Source organism: Nematostella vectensis, chromosome 13 (assembly GCF_932526225.1).
Source record: "Nematostella vectensis chromosome 13, jaNemVect1.1, whole genome shotgun sequence".
Taxonomy (NCBI): domain Eukaryota; kingdom Metazoa; phylum Cnidaria; class Anthozoa; order Actiniaria; family Edwardsiidae; genus Nematostella; species Nematostella vectensis.
This window is the reverse complement of record NC_064046.1, coordinates 10,024,288-10,041,562: the sequence shown is the minus strand read 5'-3', so window position 1 is coordinate 10,041,562 and position 17,275 is coordinate 10,024,288. Positions and strand designations below refer to the sequence as shown.

Genomic DNA, 17,275 nt, shown 5'->3' with positions numbered 1-17,275 from the left:
GCCTTTGCAAATCTCTCGCTTGAAAAAAAGAAGGCGTGAATGAGATTCTCTGGAAACCTCGAATTCCTAATCCCGAAAAACCCCTATTGCACGTGAGTGGCCGAGTTCTTTTTTGACATTTTTGGTAGAGAAGGCGGCTGGCCCCTCTTTGGAGAAGTACGTCACACAAACTTTTTTTTCTATCGCATTTATGTATGATGATTCGCCTTACGCCGAACAAATGATTCAAACAGCTCGAGAAGCTCACACATTTGTTGTCTGAGCCAATCAAAACCTCCAAAACAACTTTGCCAAGTGAGTCGCCAATCACAAATTATTATATATATTCTTTCAAAAGCCATGACGTCACCGAACACGATTATCGCCGGCGTTGCGTTAGACGCTACTATAGGATTTGCTTCGCGAGTAAGCGGCCACTCGAAGGCTAGGTTTACTCAGCTGTGTTTACCACAATTTTATATAATGTGAATTTACTGGCGTGCTACACTAAAATATCAGTTACTTGCATCCGTACAGCTCTACTCTCAGAGCTGGGACGTCATTGAAACCTTGGACAACAATGCGGATTCTGCGAGCAAGAAACGGCGATGAGAACCAATTATAGACGGGCGTGTTGCTGTCGGAGTTGCCTGGAAACACCTGAAAATAGGAAAATGCAAGAAAAAAGTATTATCAAGAGAGCATAAGATAAGAGATGGACACTTTGGTATTACTCGCGCGCCATGTCCATTCCGAATCTGGCTATTTTTAGTATCCCATCACCCCACCACTGCGCGTGAGCATTTGCATCTTGTTGTTTGCCGCTTTTTGTGACTTGAATCCAAAAAAACACCCTATCGGCTGGTGTATACTGGCGAGGTCTTGCAATGGACACACAGACATACATCATTGCTCTATCGGCTGGTGTATACTGGCGAGGTCTTGCAATGGACCCGAATTTCAAAGTCTCTGGCTGAGAAGATGGGACATGATGCAATTGAAACAACATATACTTTATATAACTATATCTATTTGTGCTTATTCTAAAATCTTGCTGTAGTTCTGACATACGCCCCTTAGAAGAGAGGTCTTACGATGATAACAATGTCTTGCATCCCTAAGTACTTTTATGGATGTAATGGCTGGCAGATTCTGACAAAGTCATGGAAAGGGAGATCTGTCACCCTTATTGTTCTGTCTCACCTAATTACAGCTCACAGTGCTGGTCACCCTTGTACCCAATGTTGTTGGGTATAATGGTGACCAGTCCTTACTGTTTTATCTTTCAGCAAAAACAAGGCGAGCAAGCAAAGAGAAAGAGAAAGAGGGGCAAGGAGAGCAAAAAAGGGAAGAACCACACACAAAAAAAAATGATTAGAAAAGAATAGTCCTCAATAACAGCATTATTGAAAGCATTAAGCTTTACTCTGTTCCTCATAAAGTAAGTGTGTGGTGTGTTTCAGTTTTACTCCAATTTTAATCTAGTAAATAATATTCAAGTTACCTCTTATATCAGTCAACTCCTTCCCTGTTTAGTCTCACGGGTACTCACTTGGTAAACTAATTTCGGAGAAGGACCCACAAATTTCCTAAAATTCCCAAAAACCACACGTTCGTGCAAGCTTACCACAATTTTAGAGACTTGGAACGATCTCTTTTTTACACAAGTAACCCGGATGAAAAAATGCTGCATCGTGAGCAGTTCGTAGTTGATGTTCATCGCTTGATATAAAAAAATTTAGCCAAAAGTTGTCGTTTTAGACAAACGTGGTCACTTCCATATAAGGAAACTAACATATTCCTTATTTGGAAAAACTGCACGATTCTTGTCATTTTTAAGGTTGCCGTACCGCAGGTGCTTCGTAAACCTTATGAATTGTAATCAGAAGAGAAAAACAGTGACTGTGACCATCTTTGGTAAATGGAGAAAGTATCGGAAAAAAAAAACTAAGATTCTGTACCAGACTAAGACTCGGTACCAGTTCCTCAAAACGACAACGTTTTCTTCATATAAAGGAATGGACATTCTCTGGAAAAAGTGACGGGCCACATTCGTGTACATATACATCAGTATTTTCAATTGTAAAAAAAAAAAAAATCACAAATGTGAGAATAAAAACCGGCAACCAATGCTAACCGTCTATGATTTGTTATATTCTGCATTGTTCCCCTTATCTTTCTGCGCGCAGCAACACTTCTTTGGATTTATTAAGAAATAATGATAAATGAAACTATTATTAAAAATAGTCTATCGAATGATCGTTATTGCAAAAATAAATCCTGCTCCGCACATGTTTTTTCGTTTTTTTTTTTTTTGGTAATTGAAATAACGTAATCAGATCACGAAAATAAACCAGGCTTCGGATTTAATTTCAGACCACGGAACTTAAAATCAGACCCCCGCAAAGCAAAGAAACTTTCGGAAAAACCGGCACCGTCAAATAAAACCCGTTGCCATAGAAAAAGGTACAGGCGACGCTTTTACCTCGGCAAATTTCCGCCACCCTCATAAAAAACCCGGTGCCGTGATAACCAATTGCCGGCGACGCTTTTTCCCCGGGTAATTTTGTCAGGGCTTTTATGGCGTCAGAAACCGTTCAAAATTCCCTGGGGTAAAAGCGTCGCCGGTAATTGGTTTTCACGGCACCGGGTTTTATTTGACGGTGCCGGGTTTTCTAAAAGCCCTGACATGGTAAAAGCGTCGCCGGTAATTGGTTTTCACGGCACCGGGTTTTATTTTGACGGTGCCGGGTTTTCTAAAAGCCCTGACAAAATTACCCGGGGAAAAAGCGACGCCGGCAATTGGTTATCACGGCACCGGGTTTTATATGACGGTGGCGGAAATTTGCCGAGGTAAAAGCGTCGCCTGTACCTTTTTCTATGGCACCGGGTTTTATTTGACGGTGCCGGTTTTTTCGAAAGTTTCTTTGATTTGCGGGGGTCTGATTTTAAGTTCCGTATGCGTGGTCTGAAATTACATCCGAGGCCTGGTTTATTTCCGTGGCCAGGATTTATTTTCGCAATAACGATTATTCGATAGACTATTTTTAATAATAAATTCATTTATCATTATTTCTTTATAAATCCAAAGAAATGTTGTTTAATATTAGTTGTTGCGCGCAAAAAGATAAGGGGAACGATGCAGAAAATAACAAATCATAGACGGTTAGCAGTGGTTGCCGGTTTTTATTCTCACATTTGTGAATTTTTTTTTTTTTTTTTACAATTGATACTGATGTTTATGTACGCGAGAATGGCCCGTCACTTTTTCCAGAATATGTCCATTCCTTTTTATGAAGAAAACGTTTTCGTTTTGAGGAACTGGTACCGAGGAATCTTAGTTTTTTTTTCAGATACTTTCTCCATTTACCAAAGATGGTGACAGGCACTGTTTTTCTCTTCTGATTACAATTCATAAAGTTTACGAAGCACCTGCGGTACGGCAGCCTAAAAAATGACAAGAATCATGCAGTTTTTCCAAATAAGGAATTTGTTAATTTCCTTATATGGAAGTTACCAATTTTGTCAAAAATGACAATTTTTGCGATGAACATGAACTACGAACTGCTCACGATGCAGCATTTTTTCATCCGGGTTACCCGTGTGAAAAAGAGATCGTTCCCAGTCTCTAAAATGGTGGTAAGCTTGCAAGAACGTGTGTGGTTTTTTGGGACTTTAAGGAAATTTGTGGGTCCTTCTCTGAGATTAGTTTACCAAGTGAGAGCACGTGCGACTAAACAGGGAAGGAGTTGACTGATATAAGAGGTAACTTAAATATTATTTACTAGATTAAAATTGGAGTAAAACTGAAACACCCCACACACTTACTTAATGAGGAACAGAATTAAGCTTAATGCTTTTAATAATGCTTTTATTACAAGTACTATTCTTTTCTAAACATTTTTTTTGTGTGGTTCTTCCTTTTTTTGCTCTCCTTGCCCCTCTTTCTCTTTCTCTTTGCTTGCTCGCCTTGTTTTTGCTGAAAGATAAAACAGGAAGGACTGGTCACCATTATACCCAACAACATTGGGTACAAGGGTGACCAGCACTGTGGGCTGTAATTAGGTGAGACAGAACAATACTGCTACATTAAGGGTGACAGATCTCCCTTTCCATGACTTTGTCAGAATCTGCCAGCCATTACATCCATAAAAGTACTTAGGGCTGCAAGACATTGTTATCATCATAAGACATCTCTTGTAAGGAGCCGATGTCAGAACTACAGCAATATTATAGAATAAGCACAAAGAGATAGAGTTATATAAGGTATATGTTGTTTCAATTGCATCATGTCCCATCTTCTCAGCCAGAGACTTTGAAATTCGGGTCCATTGCAAGATCAAACTAATAGCACCAGCCGACAGAGCAATGATGTATGTGTGTCTGTGTGTCCATTGCAAGACCTCGCCAGTATACACCAGCCGATAGAGCAATGATGTAAGTCTGTGTGTCCATTGCAAGACCTCGCCAGTATACACCAGCCGATAGAGCAATGATGTATGTATGTCTTTGTGTCCATTGCAATACCTCGCCAGTATACACCAGCCGATAGAGCAATGATGTAAGTCTGTGTGTCCATTGCAAGACCTCGCCAGTATACACCAGCCGATAGAGCAATGATGTAAGTCTGTGTGTCCATTGCAAGACCTCGCCAGTATACACCAGCCGATAGAGCAATGATGTATGTATGTCTGTGTGTCCATTGCAATACCTCGCCAGTATACACCAGCCGATAGAGCAATGATGTAAGTCTGTGTGTCCATTGCAAGACCTCGCCAGTATACACCAGCCGATAGAGCAATGATGTAAGTCTGTGTGTCCATTGCAAGACCTCGCCAGTATACACCAGCCGATAGAGCAATGATGTAAGTCTGTGTGTCCATTGCAAGACCTCGCCAGTATACACCAGCCGATAGAGCAATGATGTATGTATGTCTGTGTGTCCATTGCAATACCTCGCCAGTATACACCAGCCGATAGAGCAATGATGTAAGTCTGTGTGTCCATTGCAAGACCTCGCCAGTATACACCAGCCGATAGAGCAATGATGTAAGTCTGTGTGTCCATTGCAAGACCTCGCCAGTATACACCAGCCGATAGAGCAATGATGTAAGTCTGTGTGTCCATTGCAAGACCTCGCCAGTATACACCAGCCGATAGAGCAATGATGTATGTATGTCTGTGTGTCCATTGCAATACCTCGCCAGTATACACCAGCCGATAGAGCAATGATGTAAGTCTGTGTGTCCATTGCAAGACCTCGCCAGTATACACCAGCCGATAGAGCAATGATGTAAGTCTGTGTGTCCATTGCAAGACCTCGCCAGTATACACCAGCCGATAGAGCAATGATGTATGTATGTCTGTGTGTCCATTGCAATACCTCGCCAGTATACACCAGCCGATAGAGCAATGATGTAAGTCTGTGTGTCCATTGCAAGACCTCGCCAGTATACACCAGCCGATAGAGCAATGATGTAAGTCTGTGTGTCCATTGCAAGACCTCGCCAGTATACACCAGCCGATAGAGCAATGATGTAAGTCAGTGGTTTTGTGTACTGTCCATTGCAAGACCATCCAGTATACTGTTTAACAGCAGACAAAGCAATGTAGTAAGTTGGTGGTATTGTAGTGTTCATTGCAAGACCTCATCAGTACACACCGGCTGATAAAGCAGGCTACTGTAGTTAGTGATGGAATAAGCTCCTTTTTAAAGACTGACTTTTAGGAATACACATAATTGATACCAGTATTTTTGGTAGTGGTTGTTAACCCACCTTAGGTTGGGTGTCTGATACCTCTGATGCCACCTAAAAGAGTAAGACAGTTGTTATATATATTACTTTTGTTAGACTTGTCAAGGATACTAAAAAGATAAAACCTAAATTTGTAGGTGGGAGGCATGAAAATACAGTAGGATTCTTTTTTTTTTTAATGCAGTTTTAAAACAAAAATGTAGCTAAGTTGTGAATGTGCATCTCTTGTAAGACTTTTAAAAACATGCTGTTAAACAAAAAACATTTGTGGCTATAATTTGTTGAAAGTGATCATGTGTATAGTAGTATGTGATGGAAAGCAGTGTCCGCCTCCTAACCTCATTTGCCAGAGACACCTCTGCTGGTACCTAAAAGAAACAAGATGGCTTAACCAAGCTGGACTATCGTTTCAGACATACAGCTTTACATTTTATTATTATTATACTAAATGATTTGCCTGAAACTTTACAATACTTTATCATGTTCATTTTTGGTAAAAAGAGAAAAAAGATTAATCAACCAGCTAGATGTACAGGTACATAACCAGTGAATCACAGCTTAAAAAGTGTGCTTCACCACCAGGCCACACAATACATACAATTTACATAGAAAACTGACCAAATACCTGACTGCAGCCTGCTGTTTCAACTGTCTCCTCTGCAAAAAGTAAATAAATATCAATTAATAAAAATAAAAACTCATTAATCCCTCCTATCACCAGATTTTAATATTTTTTTTATACCCAGCTTCCAGTTAGTGCTGTGCCATAAAAGGTTTACCAAGACAATGTTCATTGTACAATTGCTCCACCTTTGAAAAAATCCTGGATCTTTCTAGGAGTGTAACAATAACCTCAACCATTATTATGTTCTATCATTCATAATTACATAGTGCATTTAAAGGTGTGTTTTTTGTCCTTATTTGAAAGAAAGTATTTTCAAATGACACTATTACATAATACAAATTGGTGTTGTACATTAATACAATCTGGACCATACTGTAGTTTTAGATCTCTGCATAGTTGAATATCTGTCTGTTGTCAGTTTAATTATTAGTGCCCAATAAGTCACATTAATATATTTCACAATGTTGTGGATTGTGGCCTAGAACTTGTCATAGTAATTAGTCATTACTACCATAACAGTCACCTCTTAGTGTATCTTCCGCAGGAGATTCCATTGGAAAGTTTCCACAGAAAGAAACCTACACAGACATATAATACCATTATAAGTACATAGTGATAGTAAAGTAAAATTATGATCATTTTAACAGACAGACAGAAAGAAAGACAGACAATCAGACATGGACTTACCTCATCTCCTAAAAGTTGTGCACTTTGTTGGTGATCCTAAATAGAAATTAGCCAAGTATTTTAATTTCATTGTGTTAGTTTCATTGTGTTTAGTTTCGATTCTTAAAACAAGTTTTTGAATTGTATCACTAAGTGAGAGTCACAATTACCAAGAAATGTGTTTCTTAAACATGACTATGGCCCCATTTGGAATTAATTCACAAATGATTGGATAGAATATTATTCGAATAATTGATTTCGATTAATTTCATAACTCTTTTTTGTTTAAGTTGTACTGTCTGTCTCACCCTTTCAGCAAAGTTAAGGGTCTCATGTCCCTTTAATTGGTCATCATGCCTCACAATTTCTCCTCCAGCCCTATGCAGGGAGAAATGTAGAGGCATAATGGCCATGGATCCTGCCCAGTCATAGACCATCTGTGTAAATAAACAAAGATGCATATATAATTAAAGTCATTTGAACATTATGATGTTCATAAAGCTTAATAACCTCTTGACTTAATGCTGATACAGCTGAAACCCGCAGTAAGAACTTACATTTTTCTATGTTAGGTTCTTGAAGGGGCAGTTGCACTGGTAGTGCACATTTGTTTCAAAGTCAAAATACACAGTGGAATTGTCATTTCTTGAGAGCGAAATAGACAGCTGAAACAGCATGTAGATGTGAAATCCATTTGTATTGCACCGAATTTACTCACAAGAAGACAATCAGACAGATTATTTTCCAGTAGTTTTTCCCCTCCCCCCATTTATTGCACCACATATATTGCCTAGGATTCTAGGGGTATAAATGACAAATCTTAATTTTCAGGTTCTTACTTGTGAGTTTCCTCTGTACTTTGAATAGTAAATCATTTCACGTATGGAACCGGATTGTTTAAAATTACAGCCTCATATAGATAGCACAAATGCAATTAAGCAAAACAGATTGTTAATGCTGTGTGACCATATATGTATTCATTTTGAAGACTATACACCGGCCGATAGAGCAGTATTGTAGCTGTAGCTTATCGTATTATGTGTTGTTAGTGCATTTTGGCAGGTAAGAACTTTATTTGAAACATACCTGAAAACAGGAATGCTTGGAAAAGGAGTTCCTTATTAGTTTGCCATCAGGGCCTCTGACGGCTATTTTAACAATGTCTGCACCCTCGGGTGGGGCACAGACCCTTTCTTTGCGTTGCCTCCTAATTTTTTCCTTGGAAAGATGTGAAAATAAAACACTAAGTAATAAGAAATTTTTTTTTATTCTATTCATGCTTTTGAAAAAAAGATAATTAATGCAATATAGTGGAACCTCTGCAACATACAACACTATACTGTATAATGTCTGCTGAGATTATAATCAAAGAATATATAATATATATATAATATAATATTTCTAGTATAGCTGTAGTATTTGGTAATTTGTATGTTTACCAGGACACACCAGCTGATAAAGCGATAAGGCTACTGTAGTACTGTTATGTTAAGCTCCTTTTTAAAGACTGTTAAGGAATACACATAGCTGATATCAATGGTAGTGAGTGTTACCCACCTCATTTTGTGTGTCCAATACCTCTTGTGGCACCTAAATAAAGTAAGACAGTAGTCATGCATACGTTACTTTTGTTAGACTGAAAAAAATTTGGAATGATAACTTATGATGACCTTATGTGGCTAAATTTGTAGGTGGCATTAGATATAGGGGTCCCTTGGTATTCTTTTTTATGAAGGCTGTTTGAAAAGAAATGTAGCCCAGTTGTCAATATGGATTTCTTTGTAGGACTTTTAAGAACATGCTGTTAAACAAAAACCCTTGTGGCTAATTTGCTGGAAGTGAAACTTTGTTTAGAAGTGATGGGAAGCAGTGTCAGCCTCCTAACCTCACTATGTGCAGGAGACACCTCTGCTGGTACCTATAAAAAGAAACACGATGGGTTAACCAAGTTGCATTATTGGCATAGATGTACAGATGTATAGATAGACAAGCAATTACCATTCCATGTTACAATGGACTTCATAAAATTGTTGACATACGTTAAGATTTTGAGGCTCCACCGGTCCCCCCATCACATCATCCTCCTTCTCTTGGAGCTTGCCAGTTGTATCAAACATCTAGATCATACAATGTACAGTTAAAAATCATAGTTTATCCTTGTTAATATTATCAATATTATCATTTCATCATCATCATCATCATTATTATTATTACTATTATTACTCTGATGATCACTTGTATGTCTGAATTGGAAATATTTTATATAAAATGTTATTTTTATATAGCAGAACCATTTGTTTTGAACCATTTGTATTGTAAATAGTAATTTAAAGAGATCGTTAAGTATTTTATTTCTCAGTTCCGATAAAGACTACAGTTATGAATCACTGATTGAATTGATGCACAAACTCTGTAATTCTAAGCCTGTATAAGCAACACATTTATTGGTGTGACCAGCTCAGTTAGCGAAGATTTTCTTTTGTTCTTAGGCGCATGCAAGCGACCACAATTTTTTTTATGATTTTTCCGATTATTATTATCAGGATATTTATTATTGATATAATCTTCATTATTATTTTTATTATTATTTTCGTAAAATACAAAGAACATGCAAACCTTAGAAACGATGGTCGTCTGGCTGTGCTGATCCTTTTTCCTGGGAATATAATAACATGCATTTGTTGTATACTAAGTTTCAAACCCTGATGACAATAAATAACCACAAACATTACTTGATGTACACCTTGGCTCAAACTTTTAACACTATTCTGTAATACACTTTGTACCTGTCATTGCAAAGGGAAGCTTCAAGTGCATCCTTCTGCTGTCGAAGAAGCAGTTCTCTTTCCTTCATTCTGAGCCTAGATGAAGATTTATGTCATTCACTTTCTTCACTAGATCTAGCGTTAATACAGTGACCTCAACTTGAGATGGTTTGTAGATTTCATCAGATTCCCCCTAATCAGATTCCCTGTGGTTCTACTTTTATTTATTTGGTATGTACCGCTCCGTCTTGAAAACTTCAAGTGTCCGCCCCATACACTGTAATGCCCTTTCAAAAGCTTCCTTTCGTAACTCGGCTGCGCCTAGAAATACAAAAAAATACAAACATTACTCGAGCAAGTTACACAAGGTAAATTCTGTGGGAGATTAGTATGGAATGCATTAGCATTGATGCTCCACTTATTTCCAGTGGGGAAAAGCGGTTGGGGTAGGGGGTGGGTGATACTTATTAGTTATTTCCCCCCTCCCCAATCTCTCTGAGAAAAAAAAAACGTTAAGAAAACTGCATACCAACAAACCGCTCAATAATTGTTGGGACTGCTTGTCCAAGAGATGGTGAGCAGACAATCACTTGTGGTGTCCTGATATGCTCACCTCCCAAAGAATCTGAAGCTGGATTTTAAAATTTACAACAGTAAAAAAAGTGCACAATTTTTTAAACAACAAAAATTGTATCTTGACTTACCATCTTTGCCATATTCTGTATTCATCGCCCCTAACCAAAATATGGGTGTGGCAGAGTTGGAGGATTGGGATATATCAGCAAGGTGACTAGAAAAAAGCATAGAAGAGATAAATAAAATACAACAGTTCTATCTGACATAAAAATAGCAAAACTATGAAGATCTAGAGGAGGGAACATAATAGAAAGGGTTGCAGCCCCCATATGAGATAATAAAAACAAGAGGCCCCACCAGTCTTACTTTGTGCTGCGAATCCCCCCTCTGAATAAATCCTTAATCAGTCCCTTTATCTAAAAGCGCGGTGCCCCTTCATTTGCTGGTTCTGTTTTAAGGAATGAGGGCACTACCTTAAAAGCTCTTTCTCGCATGGCTTTAAAAAAAGCCTGCTGCATATTAAAACAATAACAAGTCCGCGGCATGAGTCATGTGCTTGTCCCAATACCTTGGATGGAGACAAACAATAGTTAGCATATTAGCCATGTTTTTATTGTTACAATGATGCTACTGATAAACATTCGATTGCTTTTTTTTGCACTCACTGCTTTAAATGTAAATGGCAGGAAAGTAGGTTCAGCAGTCCCGCTTTCATGCTGCGCCATTCTGATACACTCTACCAGGGAGGAGTGAAGCAAGCCTTAAACAGGATATTAATAATTGTTAAAAGAGAGTTAAAAGAGAGCCCTACAGTTTTTAAATATATTTATATATTATTATTTTTATCCACGGGAATGATAGCACCACTTATGATACATACCTGGTGGGTGGAATATACCCCTGTCACTGGCATCCTCCTTAATAACACCAACTGGGTAAGATAAATTGAACTGCTATGAATTCTGATGCTCTGAATGGAACATGCAAAATTTACATGCACTTACCTTGTATCCCACTTCCATGGAAAATAGGACCAGCCTCGCAGACTTGGTCATCTAATTTAAGAAATCATAAAATATGATTGTGCACAAAAATCGAGTGATATATTGGGAAACCTTTTAACAAAATCAAACCAGTCCTCATGGTGCATTATACCTTCATCAGAGTCATGCATTGCCTCATCTGTGTCATCTTCTATAACTTGGGGGACAATAGGCAATGATTGGCGACTTATAAATAACTCGTCAAAACTTGGTGAGGGCGATGTCACAATCGTGGTTGAAGGGGTCGCAATCGAAGATGACACGGTGGTAGTGGTTGTCGCCGTCGTGTAGGTGCCACTTGTTGAAGGGGTCGCAATTGAAGATGACATGGTTGTAGTGGTGGTTGTTGTCAGGGTGGATAAAGTGGTCTGCGGTGCATCATTCGTGCGTCCTAAATAAACCTTTTAACAGTAGACAGGGAGATGTATCAAACAAAGGCATTTTACAACAAGGTTGAGAATTTCTAGGCTTTAAAACTACAAACAGAATGTTAAGGAGAAATTTGTTTAAATTTATCTTTGATTTTAAAACAGGGAGCAAACTTGGAAATAGGAAATTTACCATTGCTATTACACCCTTTTTGCAATTAATAAATACGTTCTATCTGCCATGTTTTTCTTTTATGTCAAACCTTAGTTTTCGAGGTTCTGTATACAAGCGAGGTTTTCAGACCTTTCGAGCATTTGGTCGGGAACACCTTAAAATCTATAGCACTCAGATTTCAAGGTGTTCTCTTCCAGAGACAACGTATAAAATATAGTGACTTCTGCTGATTTTTTTCGTACAACAAGATCTTCCGCTGTCGGTCTCCTTATTTGGTGATACTTTCGCGCCAATTCGGACGTTAACCGCGAGGGGACTGGAGAGTGGCGCTCAAAATTGTGTCTTCAGGACTTGACAATTATATTCAGTCATAAGAGTGGTTTTCAAAAACCCATGAAATACTATTTAGGTTATTTGGTACTGTAATACACAGTCTTTCTCTTTTTTCTGGCTTGACTATTAGGATTTCGAAAACCACACTATTAGTGTCAAATACTATAAGTTTTTTGTAATTGTCTTGCTTTCCACTACCATGTTATTTAAAACCATTTAATTTGATTATTTACAAGGTCATTGTGTGGACCCCGAAGCAATCGAACGGTTCGTTGAGACAGCGCATCAAAAGTATGTAGAGAGCATAAATACATTAGCGGACAAATCGGCATCACCAAGCAAGTTGTCAAATCAGTTTGTGTCAATGCAAGCAATTTTGTCAAATAGTAAGCGCCTGCGATGGTTTTTGACTGTGAAAAAACCATGTAGTGACAGTCTGCTACTGTCAATCATCAAAAACTTATCAGCATTGGAGGCAAAGGTGAGCGATGTGGCTGCTCGTTTGAGTGCTATTATCCCTCTGATAACGGAGGAAGTGATGTATCGTGCGCCAATGTCCAGGACTGGACAGGTGGGACGACCGCAGTTCATCATACCAAAAGAGCAGCTGGAGGTGATGAGAGGATACAGGCTGTCATGGATGGACATTGCTAGAGCTCTAGGTGAGTACATATAAGAGAAAGGAAGATATTTTAAACTAATACTGAGGAAAGGGTCACGATGCAGTCTCTTTATAATTTCAATTGTTTCTAATATTGGGGGGGGGGGGAGGGAGTGGGGAGCACTTGCCCCATGTCCCACCCCGTGCTACAGCCCTGATTCCTAATCAATACATCATACATTTTAATCTCTATATTTTAATGCAAAAGGTGTTTCGATATCAACTCTTTGGAGGCTTCGTAAAAAATACGACATTGACATTGGCAAGAAAAGGAAAGCTAGAACAGTGTCCGAGCAGGAGCTGGAGGGGATTATCCTTGAATTGCAACAAACTTCTCCAAACATTGGAATAAGGATGATAGAGGGGGAAATCATATCACGAGGACTCTACGCTGCTAGATCTAACATAGCTAACAAGCTGGTGGAGATGGACCCCGTAGGACGGGTGCTGCAATGGAGCAGACAGAATCCCAGAACGAAATACCACGTACCAGGTACACGCTTGTTTTAACAAATCATACAGACTGGCTTGCAGGCTCTTATACTATTGTCAATTATCAAGTTTATTTTCAAATATTTGCTCGGAGGGAGCGCAATCTTTTTCGAGAACCCCTCTACTGAAACATGTTCGTCCCGTCCTCCGAGCATTGACTTTCTATTAGAAACTTCTAGTATTAGACCTTTGATTTACCCGATGAATGCATTGGGCCTGCAGTAGTCAATATTTTGTAGATTCATCGCCCCCTCAAATACTACGTGGTTTTACTGTAAGCATACACTGTTCTACCTGATAAGGTAAAATCAGTTTACCTTGATAATTTGTAAACCTCTTTTTTTTCGTGGACTTCATTTGTTATGACAGTTATGGATATATGGATTTAAATATCAATAGGAACAAATAAAGAGCTTGGGCTACCTGTGACTCAACGAAGTCAAGTTATAAATGACGACGACTTGCGCGAGAGCTTGCGAAAACGGGAGCGGAGCTATCCCTTTTATAGTTCTCGCGTTCGTGTTTAACGGATGCTCTTTTTCACAGGGCCTAATAGTTTGTGGCATCTTGATGGCAATCACAAGCTTATACGGTAAACTATGGCCTACTCGTCTTTAAATCTCTATAGTTACAGTTGTACTTCTAGTCATACCGACAAAAAGCAATGTCAGGGGAGGGCGTACGTGCCCTTTTTAGTCGTTTTTTTTTATTAGGCTTACAAGGCTTACAGCTTTACTAACGTTTTCCATCGCCCCTGCTTTTAGATATGAAATATTTGGCTAAAAAATGTAAACAAACAAGACGAGAAGGCAATGTTCTTGCAATGTTTGCATCGCAGTGTTTGCATCGCTAAATTCCACAGCGACAATGTATTTACATAAAAAGACACAAACTAGCTACCTTGTGACCCCAGCTGTAATTCCTAAGGATCCATTTTACTTGTTTTACACATTAACTAATGATAATTAGGCATTTTCCCCCATGCATTTTGACACATTTCCCCCGCAAATTCCGTGCGTTTTTTTCAGCGTATTTAGAAAATTGCGCCGAGTGCTCATGGACAGGGTGTGAAACCCCTCCTAAGATACTATACGACGAGACAAAATACATTTTATGCGAGCTCGCTCCGCTCGTTCTATGAATAATCTGCTGATCTGTACGTGTTTTTTTCTTTACAGGTGGAGACTTGTGATTCATGGAGGTATAGATGGGTTTTCGAGGTTGGTGGTTTTTCTAAAATGCTCTATAAATAACAGGGCGAAGACGGTAGCACACCTTTTTCTGGGAGCAACTGAGGAATTTTGCTGGCCATCGAGAGTGAGGACAGATAAAGGTGGCGAGAACCAGGAAGTTGCCAGACTGATGCTAGACAGGAGGGGGGAAGGGAGAGGAAGCATCATCCAGGGTAGTTCAGTCCATAACCAGAGGATTGAAAGACTTTGGAGGGATATGAGGGACATGGTGACCGAGTATTTCAGAAAATTATTCTTTTTCTTAGAGGACGAAGATATTTTATGTCCTGACAATGATATTGATCTATTTGCCCTACATTACATTTTTTTACCAAGAATCAACTTTAATCTCGAAAAATTTAAGAATTCCTGGAACAACCATAAATTATCTACAGAAAATCAGAAGACTCCAAACCAATTATATTTATTAGGTATGCTTAGATTATTTGGCTCAGACTATATTGCTGTTAAAGATTTTTTCGAAGACAACACAATAGATGAAGACACTTATGGAATATACGAACCGGACCCGGGGGTGGCGGAGGAGATGCAGGATGACGAGATCGAAAGGGTGGTTGTACCAGCCGTGAGTCTACAGGTTGGGGAGGCTTGTTGGAATGAGCTCCAGTCTGTTGACCCTCTTCAGCAAGACCATAATCATGGCATTCCATCCTTCATCCAGGCTAAGGCGATCATCGCGAGGCACGTACGCTGAGCAGATGTTCAGCGTACGTGATCTTCTGATTATTGTGTTGATCTCCATTTGTTTGTATAATTATTTTTGTCGCATTCTAACTGATATAACGGAATAATTTTATTACCTTTTTTGGTTTACCCTGATTGGTTGAGTTGATCACGTGATCTACAGTCCCTCTTCTCCCCTCCTGTCTAGCATCAGCTGGCAAATTCTTGTTTCTCGCCACCTTACGCTTTGAGCTTAGTCCGACATTACAGAATAGACATTCTCTGGAAAAAGTGACGGGCCATTCTCGCGTACATATACATCAGTATCAATTGTAAAAAAAAAAATTCACAAATGTGGGAATAAAAACCGGTAACCCCTGCTTACCGTCTATGATTTGTTATTTTCTGCATCGTTCCCCTAATCTTTTTGCGCGCAGCAACTAATATTAAACAACATTTCTTTGGATTTATAAAGAAATAATGATAAATGAATTTATTATTAAAAATAGTCTATCGAATAATCGTTATTGCGAAAATAAATCCTGGCCACGGAAATAAACCAGGCCTCGGATGTAATTTTAGACCACGCATACGGAACTTAAAATCAGACCCCCGCAAATCAAAGAAACTTTCGAAAAAACCGGCACCGTCAAATAAAACCCGGTGCCATAGAAAAAGGTACAGGCGACGCTTTTACCTCGGCAAATTTCCGCCACCGTCATATAAAACCCGGTGCCGTGATAACCAATTGCCGGCGACGCTTTTTCCCCGGGTAATTTTGTCAGGGCTTTTATAAAACCCGGCACCGTCAAAATAAAACCCGGTGCCGTGAAAACCAATTACCGGCGACGCTTTTACCTCAGGGAGTTTTGTCAGGGATTTTAGAAAACCCGGCACCGTCAAATAAAACCCGGTGCCGTGAAAACCAATTACCGGCGACGCTTTTACCCCAGGGAATTTTGAACGGTTTCTGACGCCATAGGCTTTTAGAAAACCAGGCACCGTCAAAATAAAACCCGGTGCCGTGAAAACCAATTACCGGCGACGCTTTTACCTCAGGGAGTTTTGTCCGGGTTTTTAGAAAACCCGGCACCGCCAAATAAAACCCGGTGCCGTGAAAACCAATTACCGGAATTTTGAACGGTTTCTGACGCCATATATTTGCACTAATAACATCGACAATTTCATTCTAGCATCAAGGATACAGGCAGTTGCGGCTTATTAAGGGGATGATGTAGTACTTCGAGAATTGCAAGATTACAAAAACGTGTAAAAAAAGACTTCAGAGACTTCATTCAAAATCAAGAGCGAAAAACCTCGTGCTTCAAACACCGCTTCCGCTCTACTTGCTGCTCTTTCGTGGTTTCTCGACATTCATTATTTTCCTAATGGTCAAACAAAAGCTGTAAGTTATATTTGATATTGATTTTTGTGAATATTGTGGTTAATTGAGAAGGAATCCAAGAAAAATACATTTCATAAAACCATCCTTGTAGCGAGGGAATGCATTTTTGTGATGATCAGAGCTGAAGTATCTGAGCTTTTCTAATAGTGAGAAAATAAAGAGGTATTTATTACTGTACTTTTTTATGTTGTTTCTAGACATTTCTATAACTATTAAGTATATTATACAAGCTGGAGTGATTTTGAGGATTTGAATCAAACGCGGTTTCACAGCCATTTTTTCGCTCGTCGCTATTTTCTTTCTTCTTGACTTAACTTCGCCGCTCAGACAAACAAAACAGTCAAGTTATTCAGGAATGTAGCTTTCTGTGAGTTAATTTGCCAATCTTGTTTACTTAAGTTAGACTTGTTTACTTCTTCCGAGTTATTTTTCCTGATCTCTTTTCATTCTTTCGAGTTGGCAAAACAACAACACGCAACCCGCGGGGGAGTAGGACAAAATAAAAGGAGCAAATC

General features: G+C 39.1%; 3 protein-coding genes across 5 annotated transcripts in view; 1 reads left to right on the top strand and 2 right to left on the bottom strand.

Moving 5' to 3' along the window:
- The window catches only part of LOC5513818 (lactadherin), a 46,524-nt gene that overhangs the window by 20,200 nt on the left and 9,049 nt on the right, over positions 1–17,275 (bottom strand). The window lies entirely within an intron of this gene.
- Positions 3,824–11,796, bottom strand: LOC125559005. Of its 3 annotated transcripts, XM_048720675.1 has the most exons (21): positions 11,523–11,792; positions 11,372–11,422; positions 11,248–11,298; positions 11,033–11,127; positions 10,841–10,935; positions 10,496–10,581; positions 10,321–10,422; positions 10,031–10,112; positions 9,813–9,887; positions 9,643–9,682; positions 9,066–9,143; positions 8,912–8,944; positions 8,584–8,616; positions 8,113–8,244; positions 7,335–7,463; positions 7,048–7,083; positions 6,884–6,938; positions 6,361–6,392; positions 6,074–6,103; positions 5,757–5,789; positions 3,824–3,958 (listed from the first exon to the last, which is right to left on the bottom strand). In XM_048720675.1, exons 1-21 carry the CDS (start codon positions 11,737–11,739, stop codon positions 3,863–3,865), a joined length of 1,581 nt encoding a protein of 526 aa, XP_048576632.1. In that variant the 5' UTR covers positions 11,740–11,792; the 3' UTR covers positions 3,824–3,862. The 3 variants fall into 3 exon arrangements, with proteins under 3 accessions (XP_048576632.1, XP_048576633.1, XP_048576634.1); XM_048720676.1 differs by lacking the exon at positions 8,912–8,944 and having other exon boundaries at positions 11,523–11,796; XM_048720677.1 differs by lacking the exon at positions 7,335–7,463 and having other exon boundaries at positions 11,523–11,794.
- LOC125559006 lies at positions 12,341–15,735 on the top strand. Its single transcript, XM_048720678.1, has 4 exons — positions 12,341–12,948; positions 13,156–13,440; positions 13,986–14,031; positions 14,618–15,735. Exons 1-4 carry the CDS (start codon positions 12,651–12,653, stop codon positions 15,384–15,386), a joined length of 1,398 nt encoding a protein of 465 aa, XP_048576635.1. The 5' UTR covers positions 12,341–12,650; the 3' UTR covers positions 15,387–15,735.